The sequence below is a fragment of the Nilaparvata lugens genome, chromosome 5 (assembly GCF_014356525.2).
Source record: "Nilaparvata lugens isolate BPH chromosome 5, ASM1435652v1, whole genome shotgun sequence".
NCBI classification, from domain to species: domain Eukaryota; kingdom Metazoa; phylum Arthropoda; class Insecta; order Hemiptera; family Delphacidae; genus Nilaparvata; species Nilaparvata lugens.
Window position 1 is genome coordinate 17,028,192 of NC_052508.1, and position 17,325 is coordinate 17,045,516.

The 17,325-nt window shown below is 33.3% G+C and overlaps 1 protein-coding gene across 1 annotated transcript in view; it reads right to left on the reverse strand.

Annotated features, from left to right (window-relative positions):
- LOC111053104 (nesprin-1) overlaps nt 1–17,325 on the reverse strand; it is a 47,828-nt gene that overhangs the window by 17,623 nt on the left and 12,880 nt on the right. Inside the window, exons 5-14 of the mRNA XM_039429394.1 lie at nt 16,948–17,097; nt 14,813–14,979; nt 12,624–12,798; nt 11,273–11,490; nt 9,617–10,021; nt 8,500–8,587; nt 5,340–5,485; nt 3,357–3,555; nt 1,631–1,818; nt 467–608 (exon numbers count right to left, since the gene is read on the reverse strand). Of these exons, the coding sequence (XP_039285328.1) occupies nt 467–608; nt 1,631–1,818; nt 3,357–3,555; nt 5,340–5,485; nt 8,500–8,587; nt 9,617–10,021; nt 11,273–11,490; nt 12,624–12,798; nt 14,813–14,979; nt 16,948–17,097 (1,878 nt within the window). The remainder of the gene's footprint in view (nt 1–466; nt 609–1,630; nt 1,819–3,356; nt 3,556–5,339; nt 5,486–8,499; nt 8,588–9,616; nt 10,022–11,272; nt 11,491–12,623; nt 12,799–14,812; nt 14,980–16,947; nt 17,098–17,325) is intronic.

The following is a 17,325-nucleotide window of genomic DNA, read 5'->3' on the forward strand; positions in this document are numbered from 1 at the left end:
TTAAATCTATGGTAGCCCTGTATCTCGATTTTTAATGAATCTGTGGTTGCACTATATCTAGTCTTTTTAGTCAGTATGGTTTCGGTTGTTGAACCATTATCAATCTATGGTAAATGGTATCTCGATTTTTAATAAATCTGTGGTAGCACAGTATCTAGTCTCTTTATTTAGGTTGTTACGGTTTCGGTTGTTACACAATTATCAATCTATGGTAGCCAGTATCTCGATTTTTAATAAATCTGTAGTTTGACAATATCCAGTCTTTCTATTCAGTATGGATAACTAGCACAATAACACCATCACAACTACTCAGAAAGTGATAGAAGTATGTTAAACCGGAGATTATTTTTTCAAATTAATATTTTATTTTTAGATGAGAAACCTACTATAATTACCGATCGATCTATAGTTATTTTAGTGGAAACACAGTTTATCCAATATTATCACATAAATATAAATACAGTACCTGTATTTGTTTCATTTTATGCCTCTGCGCCTCGTCTTGACTGCATTCAGGCGAGTCCAAGTACTGCACTTCAGTCAATCTCACATCAGCCTGAGTCAGAGCTAACACAGCACGACCGTGAGCGTTGGCGAATTCTCTCCATCTGGAAAACAAATAATTTTATTTATAAATTTTCATACTTATAATTTGAACTCAAGAATTGGTAACACGAATTGAGAAAAAATTACTAATAATATTATTATCACATAATCAGGTTAAAAGGCCTTGATACAAATATATTCGAGCACTTTTCTATTAATCTTAAGCGTATTGAAAATATTATTCTTTCCCCTGTAAAGCGAGCGAAAATTCCATCACGGGAAACTTCTCAACACAGACATTTCGTTACTGTAAGTTGAATAATTTTATCCTTCAATAGTTTGATGGTACATTATCATTTTCTTAATGATTTGTTTACGGTGATATGCCTATCAATGTTTTTGAATTGGAATGTTGTGTATTTGAGTTTGTTATGTAATTTTATTGAATAAAATCTGGATGGATTTAAATTTCATACACACAAAAAAAGATTAAATCAAATCAAATACATTCTTCATTTTTTTAGAGTCAGAAGATTATGAAGGTAAGGAACATGCCAATTTGAATCAGGTAAAACTCTAAACCCGTAAAGGGCATCTTGATAAAAAAACCTGGAGGAAAATGATGAGTTACTATGGCGGACGGAAATTGTTTATATTCATACTCTTACAAGTTTCGCAATAATGAGCTCCATTTCCAGCATCTACATTCTTCAAAAATTATTTGGAACTGAGTTATGTGGCTACCTCTTATTCTGGAGGCGTGACAAATATAACCAATTGTACTTTTCCTTATAGCAATAACATCTCTTAACATGTTATATTCTGAAAATAAATGCGAATTAAATGGATAATGGATTAAGTTCGTAAATTGCAATGTTGTGGATTCTCAGATTTGAACATACTGTACTACGATAAGTATTTCAACCTTGTAATATGAAGAATAACAAAAATTTACAATAATTCGCTTTCCAGACTAACAGTGACAGATAGCAATATTAGGCAGAGATACACTAAAAGAATGGATCATTTTGTCAGTTTTGCTATACAAAAAATATTAAGTCGAATAATTCTCTAAACATCTTACTTTTGCAAAGCAGCGTTGAGTTTGATGAGTAGTTCGGAGCTACAGCTTGCCAGGTCGTACCATCTCTGCAGAACTGAACGCACGTTCACAGTCAGGTTCTCGACAAAGTTCTGAGTTGTCAGTCGGGAGTACGATTGCTCCAACAGGGACAGTGCAGGGCGACGACATTCTATCTCTGTTTCTACCGCCTGTAATCAGGATAATATCATAATAAAATACGCAAAAAAACATATCCAAGGAGTTTCACTAGATATTCAGCTTTGAATATGGAAGTTGGCCATTATCATGTATAATAAAATGGGTTAGAGTACAATCAAGAATGAGTTTTCCATTTTGTGATCAAATTCCACTCATGATACATGATTTTGAACCGCCTTGACGAGCTGAGAAGAATAAGCAGTAGTACGAAAAGATCCTATCATTGTATCTAAAGTTATGAGTTTTTAAAAGTTTAACTCTTGAAGTGTCCTCTCTCCATTAGGAAATACTGAGACTAAGTGCATCTGACGAGTGATTCTGATAGAACATAACCCTTGTATGAAAATATAAGCCAAAATATTTATTTTTTTGGTAAGGAAGGCCTTGAAAAGGTATTTCAATGAATATATTGAATTTTGGTTTTCTATTTTTGCGAGTATTCACCCTCACCCCTATACTAAATTTTAAAATTCCTAAGGAATCTTGTTCAGAATAGTTGATTGTTCTTTCACATTATATGTGATTGGTTTAGAGATGGAAATTACTGAGATATTGCAATTATTCAAATGCTAATGAATTAATAATTATTATCAAACCAAAATCCAAATTGAATGCTGTAATTCACCCCGAAGACTTCTGCTACTGCAAATATTTGACAACAGGGTAAACAGCTAGATGGAATTTTTACCCTGTTGTCAATATTTGCAGTAGCAGAAGTCTTCGGGGTGAATTACAGCATTCAATTTGGATTTTCGTTTAATGATAATAATTAATAATTATATGTGATTTCTCATCATTACTTTATACTAAGTAGTTGCATAGTAGAGTAGAAAAGTTATAAGTATCTTTAAAAGTACCCTTTTTTATAGTTGTAGATCCAAAACCAGATATCTTAGAACCCTGCGCGATTTATGGAAATCCTATTGCCTTTAAGAATGTACAGAATGCTTTTTCACGAAGAACACGAGTTTTTATAGGCAAAATTGGAAAAATTCCAAAATGTGGAGGGGTAAAAATTAATAGATGCAGTCCAAGAACGATTGAATCAATCTATAATACTAATAAAAAACCTGGTTTTCAGGGGGTGAAGCCGCCCTCTGGCGTGTCAGTAAACTTGTATTCTAATTGGAAAAATTGAAAACGTCTCAAAATTTGGGCGATTTTAGGGGTGAAGCCACCACTCTCTGGCGTATCAGCAAATATCACATTCGAATTCAGCGCCGCAAAATACATATAAACCCGTAGAGAAAAATTCTTTCGGGGCTGTTCCTGAAAAATGACCATTTGACTGTACTTATTTATTAGTTAATAGCAGGTAACCAGTGCTCCGCAAGGGTCTTTTTTAAAATTTGACGTAATAAAATCTTGAAGAATTGAAAATGGGCTTATAACTATCCTTGGTTAATAAACAAAATATATGCGAAATTTCAAGTTAATCAGTCCAGTAGTTCAGACGTGATGATGCGTCAAACATAATTTTCCTATACCCGTACGTGTGTAAGACAGTTCTATCAGAGTAAGAAAGTACCTCGACTTCAGCAATCAGTTGTCCGAGATGTTGAAAGCGGGCTCCCTCGGTTTGCCGACTGAGTTGCGCCAGACAGGACTCCTGCTTGGCGAGCCACTCCTCCTGAGCCTCGCAGCCCTTCAACACCTCCTGCAGCAGCGCCCACAGGGTCAGCATTTGCCGCTTCTTCTCCGCCGATAGCACGCACACGTTCATCCATCTACAACACAGAGCAACGTCAATAATATTGCTTCTCAAACTTACTTCCAATTTCCCACAAATATAGAAAAAAACATCAATATAAATTACGTTGTAATGATATAAATGAGATAATTTATTGAATAAATAAAATATTAAAAACTCCACTGATATTTCAGAAACATAAATCTTAAAATTAAATTTAAGAATATTAAGTTTTTTTTTTTGTTCCTGCAAGAATTATTTCTATGAATATTACCTATTTTAGTGAAAATAATGTGAAATATTCCTTCTATGTTTGGTTTTAGAGCATCTACATTTGAATATCTACTTTGTGAAAATAATTAAAGACTGAACATGTTGTGAAGTGAACAACAAGACTTGACCTATTTCGGACTATGTGTAACCTTAGCTAAATTTGGGAGAGGAATAGCACAGGGTTACCTTATTTTTTCTCTCCCTATCATTTCGATGATGTACTTATTGTATGAATCGATAAAGAATAAAGAATAAATAAAGGATAAAAATATAAAATTCAATATAAAATAAGAAGATTGAATAGAAGAATTGGATGTGGATGAAAAAAGTTCAAAAAGCAATTACCTCATAACATTATTGACCGAACGTAGTGAGATCTATGTTTCAACTCGATTTTCTTTTGTCTGTCTGTATGTAACACAATTACGACCAAACGCCTTGATAGAATTCGATGAGATTTGGCAGAAATATTCCTTTTTCAACTTCGCGTCGATGTATACAAGGTTTTTTAAAATTTTGCATTTTGAGAATAATATGAAAAGAAAAGGAATTCCTCCATACTCTGATATCACTATATATATATATATATATATAATATATATATATATATTATATATATATATATATATATATTATATATATATATATCATCTACTTTGAAGATAGGATCAATAAGACTATAGAATATTATTCATAATGAATCAATGAATCAGCTGACAACAGTAGTCAGTAATAGTCAACAGTAGTCAACAATAGTCCACTTAGTGGACTATTTATTGCATGCATTACACAGATGTCGGGCCGTGTCTATTCACTACCTCCGTAAACAAAGCCGTAGTGCATTCGTGTGACGTCAGCACAGGTAGGGCTCCTACACCAATAGAAATTTGTTGATTTCAGCTGATCTATAACAGCTAGTGTTTTTATTGGTGTAGGAGCCCTACCTGTGCTGACGTCAGACGAATGCACTAAGGCTTTGTTTACGGAGGTAGTGGTCTATTTCTATAAGGTAAGGTTTCAATATTTTTTATGATACACGTGCCCATCAGTATCAATATTCTCACATTTGAAAAACAAATTTAATAGGTGATTGAAAATAAAATAAAAAATGATCAAATGAACTGAATAATGCCGAAGAAATTATAATATTCCTGATTGGAAAAAAAATAATGTTAAAATAGTTGAGAAATATTTTTATTAGATGGAAAGATTAGGATGGAAACTGGATAAATCATCATATGGGATACAAATTCAAACGTGACTGAGTTTATTAACATAAGTGAGTTTTTGATCTTGGAAAAAACAAATAACAGTTTTTAAAAATAAATTATGATTCAACTGTGATTTGTGATTTAACTGAATCAAATAGAACATGTGACATAAGATATTTGTGTATGAGAAAACTGCGTGAGGTCTACTGTTCACAGAACTACTAGTTGTTTGTTCACAATCGAATCAACGATCAATTAAGAGGAATTGATTACAACATTGGATAATGTAATAAATAATAAAATATGAAATGAATAATGTGATGAGTAATTGAACTACCTCTTTTCCAAAGTCTTCATCGTTGATGTAATTCCTTCAGTGCTGAGAGCGATTCTGCAATTGTCACAGTCGTTTAGAAGAAGTTCAAAAAAGTTGAGGACATCCCCAATCTTTCTACTATGCTTTTCTATGTTTGTCTGGAGTTCCTGTAATAGAGAAGGATTTATGAGAGGATTGTCACGGTGAAAAGGAGAATATTAATTCACTGTGTTACGTGTAGACAAATCATATGATTGAGTGAATTGAAATTGAAATGAAATGAAATTGAAATTTATTTGCCATAACATTTTACAATCAGTACTTACATTAGAAATATGATAGATACTATAAGTAATATTATAAATAAGTAAATTTATATAAAAGGCACTACCGGCATAAGTGGAACTTGTTCGCCAGCAGTGAGTGCGATTGAAAATTACAAATATTATAACATTAATCAAGACTAAAAGTGGATATATACTATAATATCCATAGTAGAGAATCAAGAAAAACGTACTATAACAGACGTATTATACACTATGATCTTACAGTTATTACAAAATTATCATTTCATACACTTATCTTAAAATAAACTCTAGATTTTACCCACTCTTCTATTTCACTACTTAGTTTTTTTGTTATTCTATTGTTTATGAAGTGATATGAGACTATATTAGCAAAGTATTCCATGAAGTATGTGAATTGATGTTTATTTATAGTTAATCTTGTAAAGTTTCGAGTATAATGATTGAGTACAGACGGACGAAGGTTGTGTAAATGTGTATTCAAAGTAAGATGCTGCTTATTTCTATTGGCATGTGTAATGATTTTCCATACAAAGACCTGTCGTAGATTTGGAACCCCAAATTCAACAAACAAATTCCTGCTTGGATACAGTCTAGGCCGTTTTAGAGCGGCTCTAATTAAATGCTTTTGCAGGGTAAATATTCCATTAAAGTGTGTGTCAAAGGTACCCCCCCATAATTCTATTCCATATTGGAACAAGGAGTGAGCGTATGCATGATATATGGTTCTTATGATTCTGATATCCTTTAGAGTATTAATTTTATAGAAAATGTATATTAGGTATTTCAATTTAGATATTATGTGTTGTACATGAAAGTTCCATTCCAAGTGACTGTCAACTATTATTCCAAGATATTTTAGAGAATTGACTTTTTCGATTGTTCCACAGATACAATTATTGGGTCTAGAGACGATATTAGAGTCATGGTTGTGAATTTTTATATCTAATTCAATAGGTGGTTCACCAGTTTTTGTTGGAGTAAAAGCAATAAATTTTGTCTTATTTGAATTTAATGTGAGAGTTTGGTCATCAAACCATCGCTTAGCAATGCTTAATCCTTCATTTGCGTTATCATATGCCTCTCTCCATGATGATCCAGTAAATAACAATACTGTATCATCAGCAAAAGATATCTTGGTGGAATTCGGGATATTTAATTTGAGAAGATCATTCAAATAAATCAAGAATAATATTGGCGATAAGACCGTTCCTTGAGGAAGACCAAGACTTGTTAGAATTCTTGTATCAGTTTTATTGTTAAAGGTCATAGTTTGTGATCTATCCTGCAGATAGCTGGTAAACAACTTTTTTGCCACTCCACGGATACCACATCCATTGAGCTTATCTATCAATGTCGAATGAGGTATGGTATCAAAAGCTTTGGCCAAGTCTAGGAAAACAGCCAGTGTTTTAATGTTCTTATTGAAATTCCTGTTAACTAAATCAATCAATACCATAACAGCATCTTTGGTTGATTTACCAGACTGGAAACCATACTGATTTTTTGCAATTAAATTATTTTTATTTAGGAAGTCAACCAATCTATTTTAATCAGTCTTTCTATTATTCTAGCAAAATTGCTAAGTAGGCTAATTGGTCTATAATTTGCTGGATTGGTCTTATCGCCTATTTTATGGATAAATATCATTTTGGCTATTTTAAAACGTTTTGGAAAGTAACCCTCACTAAAGCATCTATTTATTATTACTTCAAGTGGGCCAGCAATATAAGGGGAGATCTGTTTCAGGCAGCGACCAGTGAATTTATCCTCTCCAGGTGAAACATCATTTTTTAGGGAATTTATCCTGAGTGAAATTTCAACAGCATTTGTTGGATGTAGATAGAGACTATTTACAGGAGGTATGGATAATGATCGTAGGGGAGATGTATTTCTATTGTTATCTAGTGCTTCTGCATATTTTTTCCCAACATTTACAAAATAATCATTAAATATTTCAGCATCTATTTTTGGTTCTATCTTTGAGTTATTTTCTATTTCTAAAATTTCTCTAATATTTTCCCATGTCTTTTTTGTATTACCTTTGTTCAATTCAAACTTATTATTAAAATATTCAATTTTTGCATTTCTAACAATGTTATTTAAGGTGTTTCTGTAATTCTTATAATGATTTTTCAGAACTGTATTGAAAGGCTGCTTTTTCAGTTTTTGGGCCATTCTATCTCTTTTGCGCATTGCACTCACCATACTCTGTGTAATCCATTTTTTTAATGGCATTTTCTTATGTGATATGTGTATATCAGTGTTTCTAACTATGTAATAGGTTAATTTGTCAATAAAAACATCTACCAATTTATCAATGCCCTCAGAGTGTATCATATTTAAACAATTCCAATTTTCTCCCACTAAGTCATTCTTCAATGTCTCGTAGTTTATTTTCATAAAGGTATTTTTAACAGGTGGATTTTGGATAGAATTAGAAAGGCAATTTATATGGAATGAGGTACAGTAGTGGTCAGTGATAGTAGATTTTATAATAGTTGCAAATGTATCACTCTTTTTAACGGATCTTGTTTTGAAAAATATGTGATCAATGCAGCTGCTGCTATAGTTTTGAGCTCGAGTGGATTTATTTATAAATGACTTGAATCCATTCAGTTGCATGACACCTAGATATTCATTACTTAAATTATCATTGTCGAGAATATTTGTATTTATGTCTTCTATCAAAATGACGGAACTGTCTGGCCGTAAAGACTGCAGATATGAATCCAAACTGATAAGAAAACTATTAACAGGTAAGGACGGAGATCGATAAAGAGCCAACAATTTGTACATTGATGAATTAATAGATAAATAAAATATATTTTCTATACAAACATAGATATGTAAAAGTTAAATGTCCGGTTACTCACTTCGTGCTGCAAGAGTTTCTTGTCGAAGTCGTCTTTGGTGCACTCGTCCGAACTATTTGATAATTTTAGAATTGAATATGATACGGTACTAAAAGTAAATTCGTATGGCTTTTGGTAGTACTGTATCCACTGGACTTTCTGAAAGCAACATGAACTTGACGTACTGAAAACTGGACGTAATGGAGTTGTTTACCCAGGCTGGTTCTTAATTAACTGAAATCTTGATGAAGTGAATGCCACTCAGTCTATGTATATCTATTTATTTATCTTACTATGGAACTCACCAATTTTACAAAGAAATATTACAATAGATAAAAATACAACATGCAATACGTATATCATGTTATATAGGAACTTAAAGTACCGTTTCTATTTATAAGCTATTTATTGTAATAATCTTTATTACTTAATAATTACTTGTAATAAGTTCTATACTTAGTTCAGTTTTCTTCGTAATGTATTATTATATAATACATTATATAATACTTCGTAAATAATAATTATTACTTGTAATAAGTTCTATACTTAGTTCAGTTTTCTTCGTAATGGTTCTCCCTCCAAACGTCCAGTCAATATTGTTTGGCTGAGAGACTGTAGTTGTTATGTGCTATTCTTGTTGACAAAAATTGAAATCGATAATACATTGAGAACTAATTTGAAGTTCCATAAGGAGTTGTAAAAGATTGTATAGACTTTGAGGTATCATAATATTTCGATTATTGTATATTACAAGAAAATGTAACAGAAGTTGAAAATCAGAACTACTTTATAGTAGAGTATGTGCATTACAATATAGTGACAAAGGAAGACCTTTTATAGACTTGACGTACTGAATGGCTGAGCTTCCCATTTCTTCCATTATCTCAAGGATTGGTCAGAGTACGGTACGTACTTGGAGAATTATTGATGTACTCCCCATAGACAACATTAGTATTAGGTCACAGAAATAATTATTAAAAATAATATTGATATTGGTATGACTGGAATATTATATATAGGTACACCAACTTATTGTGAAAATAACATTTTCATAATAATATGTTGGTGTGGCTACATATTCCATCAACACCAATATCGATGTTCGGAACATTTGTAAAAATAAATATTAAAAGCTTGCTTTGATTTTGTGATTTTCATTGTACATACAAGTAACCCTAAATAACAAAGTGAACATTGTAGGCATACCTGTATAATATGCCTGAGCTTGTTGGCCCTAGCATTGGTGAGCTGCTGCAGCCGTTCCCAGGCATCGGTGACAGCGGCCAACTTGCCGGTGACATTCGGCCGACTGTCGTCCGACTTGCCAGCGACATCCGTCCGACTGTCGTCCGTCTCCGCTGCCGCCAGCTGGCTTCCCGCTTCCGTGAGCCACTCCACCTCCCGCCGCTTCAGCACCACTTCCGCCTGCAGCTCAGTCTCCAGCCGCCTCAGCACCTGGTCCGCCCCTCCGCTCCCCTGCTCCTGCGACAGGCCTTCGATGCGCGACTCTATCTCGTCCACCCATGTCAGGAATCGTTTTTGTCTGCACACACATTGCAATTTAGAAATGCAAATAAAAATCTAAGTATCCTTTTCTAAAATTGTTTACTCACAACATGTTTAGGCTATGATGCCATTATCAAGTGATTGAAAAATAATAAAGAGAGTAGAGTAGAGTAGTAAGAGTAGCCCTAGCGAAAAAATACATAGGAATTTGTACAAAGTTTTTAAATTAATAATTATATACTTTGAAACCGGAACAGGTGTGTACACCTGAACCTAAGAAGATGATAAATCATTCATAGCCCAAAACTCATGGTTACCAACAAAAAAAAATTGATCAATGAAATGTTGAACAGTAACCTGAATTGAATTAAAGTTGCTGTTGAAAACTTTTGAATTCACAGTACAAGAATTAGAATTCGAATCAATGGATGATTTTTCATTCACTAATCAACGTAACCTTGAAAATATTAAGGTCTTTAAATTTAAATTCAGTAAGGAAAGAAAAACTTATCATAGATGAGGTTCCCTAGTCTCCTCCATACAAGGCATTTTCGACCTCGAATCCGGATCACACTGAAGATCGATCTCAAGAACTCGACAAGGCCAGAAATATGACATTTTTGTTATCATGGATTATTTCTGTGGGTTTGTTCTAATGGTATCAAGGTTTGGTCCTCATATGAGAGATCGGTCTTTGGTCCGGCTGATAGAGCAGACTGAAGGCCAATCTTTACGTTTGAAGGATCCTTGAAATATAAGGTGACTAAGGAGAAAAAGTAGTACTTAAGTATTCTGTTCCATGGACTTTCGACTTTGGACAGAGAAAAGAACATTAGACACACGGAAAAAACTTTTCCTCCACTCTTACTATTCACACATAGCATTATACTCTCTGGAACAGAATTCTCAAGTTGTACATTTCTCACATTCGAGTAAAGTGACTACTTCAGCCATAGTGACTAAAATTATTATTTGTATAATAAATGCGAGCCACAACTGTCTATTTGTATGGACATTTAAAGCAAAATAAATTCGATTTGAACATTGATGGCAACTCTATGAGCGAGAAGGAATGCACTTGTGTCACCAGATGAACATCTATTGTTGAATCTATCTGTCTTGAACGAACCTCTTGTCAAACATGCCGCTGAGCTATATCTAATCCTTGAATTTATTTCTATTTTTATTTATTTATAAGAAATCTAACGATCCCCGAACAAAGTAGAATTAATGCACTTGTGTCCCCAGATGTACAACTATTTTTTATTTTTTTGTGAATCCAACGAACCTCTTGTCAAACATGCCGCTTAGCTGCATCTTCTCCTCGAGCTGGTAGATGAGCAGAGTGAGCTGATGGTCAAGGTCAGCCTGCTGCTGCCGAAGCAGCCACATGCGTTGGTTGATGGCCTTCATGTCGACTGGGCTCACCGACTCCTTCAGCTGGCCTTGCAGCACTCCCAGTGAGTCCAGCTCAAGAGACAGGCCTTTCACTCGCTCCTGGGCGCTCTGCAAAGGCAAACAGTCATCGAATATTAGCTTTCTGAGCAATAATGATGTATCATATTATGCCACATCTACTTGTTTGCCCTGTCACTGGCCCAGTCACTGACCCAGTAAGCTAGCCCAGCCTGCAATTTTAATAGTGCCCAATGAAGGCCAGTGGTAGCCAGCGTTGGCAAACCACCAATCCACACACTGGCACTGGTCGACATTGGGCCAACATGTAGAAGATGCAGCATTATGAACATTGTACAAGTGATGATATTAAGTGCGCCTTGCCAAGGCAAAAACAGTGTCAGATTGTTAGCTTTCTGAGCGTTAATGATGTATTAATGTATATGTTAAATTATTCTTGGTTCCAAATTTTCTTAAATAACTCAATGTTATATCATTACAAATGGTGATTGAGTGGAATATTTCTAATTAATTTGTTAATTTGAGCTATCTATATTCAAAATGTATAGTTTCCATGTTTATTTTGGACTAAAATTGTATAGAAATTGTACACGTGAAGAAAAATAGCAGAAGGTCTACCTTCTTATTTTATCTACCAATGTTATATATAACATCATTTTTTTGTATCGTAAATAAATAAATGAATGAATGGATTGTATAATCTGTAGTAAGACATATTATTTCATGTATTAAGTTAGCCTATATATTATACAGAGTGATTGTCCAGTCCTGTTACACAATTTGTAATGTAATTTATAATGGAAATGTATAAATTTTATATACAAGAGAAATTCAGTATGAAATTATTTTTCTCATTATTCTGTAGAGAATATCTATCATAGAAATAGATTCTTCAATAAAATTCATCATGGCTACAGATTACCTTCGAAAATAATGTGAGAATTCACTTCCATTCCACCATGGAATACTTCTCAACACAGTGCAGATTACACATTAACCAGTAAGTCATTAAGTGATTTTATATAGAAATAAACATGACAGTTTTCCCCTTTGGAAGGAAGATAGAAAAAATTAGGAAAATGAAATGAAATAATGATGAAAGATTAAAAAATTTAATCCAGTTGATGGGCGACTTGAATAAAAGTTTCAATGTAGATAAACGCATCTAATATAAAAATTAGAAAGCCTAAAAACATTATATCAATTTTAACAATCCACCGTACCTTTACATTGTCCAATCTCTGTTGGATTTTAGACAGAGAGATCGGAGTAGGCTCATCGCACTGTCCCATCTCGCCGACAAGCAGTGTGTTCAACTCAGCAAACGTTTGTTGCACGTTGGTCATCTGTGTTTCATACGATTCTGTCACCTCCAGTATGCCTTCTAGGAATTTACGCCTGAAAATACACAAGAGTATTTCGCTAAGACAACAATGTTTTTACAAAATTAAATAATCACGATATGAAACTATACTTTAAATACCCTCTAACCGATTTTGAGGTTTTTCTAGGGAACAAACAGTGTTGGTTGTGATTTTTTTTGTAATTTTCAGCTTCAATATAATACGCATATATATTTTTTGAACAATCTGCTTCATAAAAAATATATTCACGAATTTAACACAGGTGAAGCATTTCATAGATACTCGACCAGGTACAGAGATAACTTGAGAGAGGATGCACACCGGATTAGCAAGTATGAACGAGGTGAACGGAGTTCAGGTATTTGAATGTACAACCCGTTGCCATCCCACTTGAAAGAGTTATCAGGGAGGAAATTTGGAATTCAATTGAGAAGGGAGCTGCTATCAATTGGTGCATATCCAGTAGTGGAGTTCAGTGAATATCACAAACCTCAAGTTGGAGGTTTAAGATGATAACACTCATTTTATTGCGGTATAAATTTGACAAATCTATATACCACTTTGTAGGAGGTCAGTGGATGAAATGAAATAAATAAATAAGATACATACGTTCGGATTGTGTGTTTTGATTGAGGATGATTGATTGAATGTTGACCTACTCAATGAAGTGAATGTGTAGGTACTCTTTGAGATTCAATTATTTAATGTATGTATGGTACCGTCAACCGGGGTGGCTTTGAACAGCGGGGTGAGTTTGAACACAAGATTCAAACTCTTTGTGAGTTTGAACACAAGATTCAAACTCTTGGTGAGTTTGAACACAAGATCAGATAATAATTTTGTGTCTCTTAGGCCCTATATATATTTTTTTCAATTTAATAATGATTCATAGTCCAAATACATTTTTTTATCTAAAAAATCATGAATTTTCTTCAATTTTCCGTAAATTTTTCAAAATATCTAAATTATTGTGGTAGTGACATGAATATTTATCTTCATTCATGAGCTACTTGCTTAATGATAACATTTTAGAGGTGGTAGGTTGAACACTCGATCGTTTTTACACGTGAATAATCCATATTTTATCATGTTGTGTTCAATCTCACCTCTTTGCTGGGTGAAATTGAACAGTACCATTTTTCTCTTTTTTTGAAGAAAATAAAATTTTGGTGGCTTCTAAGTTATATGTATCATAAAGTACAACTAAATTCGGGTATTTTTTGGACAAAATCATAAATATTGAAGACGTATTAAGAAAGTTGTGATCAATACAACAAAAAAGTGTTCAAAGTCGCCCCGGTTGACGGTATTGGAGATATTCAATAGATGATTTGAAACTACTTACAATGTTAACATTGTATTTGTACCAATCGTTGGATATTGGGATAGGCCTTATTCATTTTTTCCATTGGATGAGGCAAAATTCATCAAATTACTCCGTCGAATTCCAGGCTTTGTCAAACATTAAAATAACTTTAAAACGCTAAAAGTAATTATCCCTAGGTAATCTAATCATAATCAACCATCTAAATCGATCGAGGTTTTTGGTCTGAAAGAATTAGATTAGTTAATTAGAAATATCCATTATCAAATACTTGGTTGGCACTATAAGCACTATAAAGGAATATGAAGCTGAATAGATAGTATATAGAATATAGTTACCTAGGTACTTGAATGGATTATGGTGTAATAAGAAAACAAAGATATTGTCAAATTTCACTATAATATATTATTAATATAATAATACTGTCACTATAATAATTTCACTATAATAATATTATATTATAGTGAAATTTAACAATATCTTTGTTTTCTTATTATGGAGAGATTTCACAACATCACCATCAACTCTACTAAGATTATGGTGTAGATGAACTATAATAATGACAACATAAATTGAGAAATCGAATAACCGGTTGAAACATGATAATGAAAAACCATACAGAAATTCATTGACAGCTTTGAATTGATTAATAATTTAATGGATTTTGTAATGTATTACTGAAAATTGTAAAGTGTGTTTTTTAATCCAATAAATTTTAATTTACCATGTTTCAAGAGCAGCGTGCAAGTTGCTGATTCTATCAACAATGGCCGAATGTTCCATGCGGACAGAGGTGGCTAAACCAGAATCGCAATGCTCCGTCAACTTCTCCAGCTGCTTTCCGAGACTATCTGCCTGCGACTCGCCGTCTGGAATTTTCTCCAGCAATGCCTGACAAACAAACAGTATGCTAATCATCATAAATTCCAATTCAAACAAAGATGAATCAAATACAAGTATTTGCAGATTGTCTTACTGTAAAACGTTTTATTGAAGCTGATAAGGATTATACAACAGACTCATTCATTGAGTAAATATTTCATATTTTTGACAATTTTACAATCTGCAAAGTAAGATGTTATTGTAGTTCTGTATTTGCAGCTTTTCTAACTACAACACGTTCTATTGAAGCTGATAAGGATATCTAATCCAGTCAATGAGTAAATATTTTTTATTTCTTATAAAGTCTGTAAGTCGTGTTATTATAGTTTTAAAACTGGATTATCTAATGTTGAACTTAATCAAATAATGCTTGAAACAAGAAAACATCAAGTACCTACAATTAAAATTGCAAGTAAGAATAATTACTAGTGGAAATAAAAGTGATATAGTTCTGCAAAGAAAGAGTTATTGCAGATGATAGAGGTTATCTAATATTTTTTCAATAGATAAATGTTGAGGTGGTCTGAAAAGGTACTTGTTTTGAAATATCAATCATGATTTTACTTACAAAATTGTCTTGATAAATAAATGGAATATCAATTTTATCAAAAAAATTATCTTATCGATTTAATTGTCAATTGGTTGTCAATTGATCATTAACTCTTTTACAAAAAGTGTTGTATTTATTAATGATGAAGCATTTTTTCCTGGTTTGATGGAAATGAGATTTAGATAAAAATAATGCAGCATTGATGAATTGGTTAAATAAAAATAGCTGGTCAAATGATGTTTGATAGTTGGTCAAAATTTGAATATAGACTTATATTTAAAGTGGAAGAATGTCCTCATAACTGATAGCATGAATAAGGGAAACTTTCAAATTTATAGTTAGTACAAATACAGAATCAGATAAAGAAAACATAAATCGTACGTCCTGTCAATCATAGTTTCATTTTATATCAATTGAATATCAATCCATGGTAGATCTATTTATGGTGTTATTGAAGTCACAAAACATCCCATCGCTAATTCAATATTTTTATTATTTAGTTTTGACGAATATTTTTGAGATAAAGGTCTATTAAAATTATCTAAAACTACGAGGGCTATTTTTTTCAACTTCCGATCGTGCCGCTAGATGGCAATGCGAGCGGCATTGGCCAACAATGCGCGGCAGCTGACTATGCACATCTCACACTATAACCTCACTCGTTTTCGGCCATCTGCGGTCATTACCAGTTCATCTAGCGACACATAATATGGCCAATATGATAGAATCTCCCGCCAAGTGTGAGTTGTGAAGTGTAATTCTTTTTTTGCAAGCTGAAGGGTTATCCACAGCAGAAATTCACCATAGAATGAAACGAGTATATGGTGAAAGCTTTATGAGTGACAGTGCAGTGCGTGATTGGAGAGGAACTGTGCAGAACAAAAGGAGAGGAATGTTCACATTGGGAGTGGTGCTCATTCATGACAACGCCCGTCCTCACAGTGCTGCTGTGACGAAGCGTCTTCTTGACGGGTTTAAATGGGACGTTTTTGACCATCCGGCGTATAGCCCAGACTTAGCACCAAGCGACTATCACCTTTTCCCGGAACTGAAGAAAATGCTAGGAGGGCAGAGCTTCCGAAAAGACGATGCGCTGCAAGATGCTGTGAAAAACCATCTCAAATCACTGGCGGCTAAATTCTATGAACAAGGTATTAAGAAGCTTGTACCCAGGTATGAAAAATGCCTCAATCTGAATGGTGACTATGTTAAGAAGTAACTAATAATGTAAATAACTTTCGATAATAAATTCATTCAATTACTCTCACTAGTTTCTTTTTTATACCACATCGGAATTTGAAAAAAATAGCCCTCGTATCTATCAATATTCATTACAATTTCAATGTCTTAATAAAATTAATACACAATTAATCTGTAAAAAATCTCTGTGGAAGATGATAGAGAATAGATTAGGAATTATTTCATACCTTTATTTTTGAAAGGAGTTTTCCTATCATCCGAATATGGATGTATCTCAGTTTTAGGCAGTTGCGTTCTTTTTCGACATCCTGTAGCCAGGACAGAAGCATCATTTGATCTTTCCTGTACTTTTCCCAAGCTGCCAAACGTGTCCTCACCTATAACATAGCAACAAAAAATGAACTACAATCATCAAAAGCAACTAAATATGAAATTACTCTTATCCAGGGATCTTACATCTACATTATCTATATAATATAATAAAGGAAAGAATTGGCTTATACACGTACAGGATAGGAGATTCACGAATGACGCATCATCACGTCTGAGCTACTCAACTGATTAACTTCAAATTTTGGAGGATGGTTATAGGCCTATTTCGAATT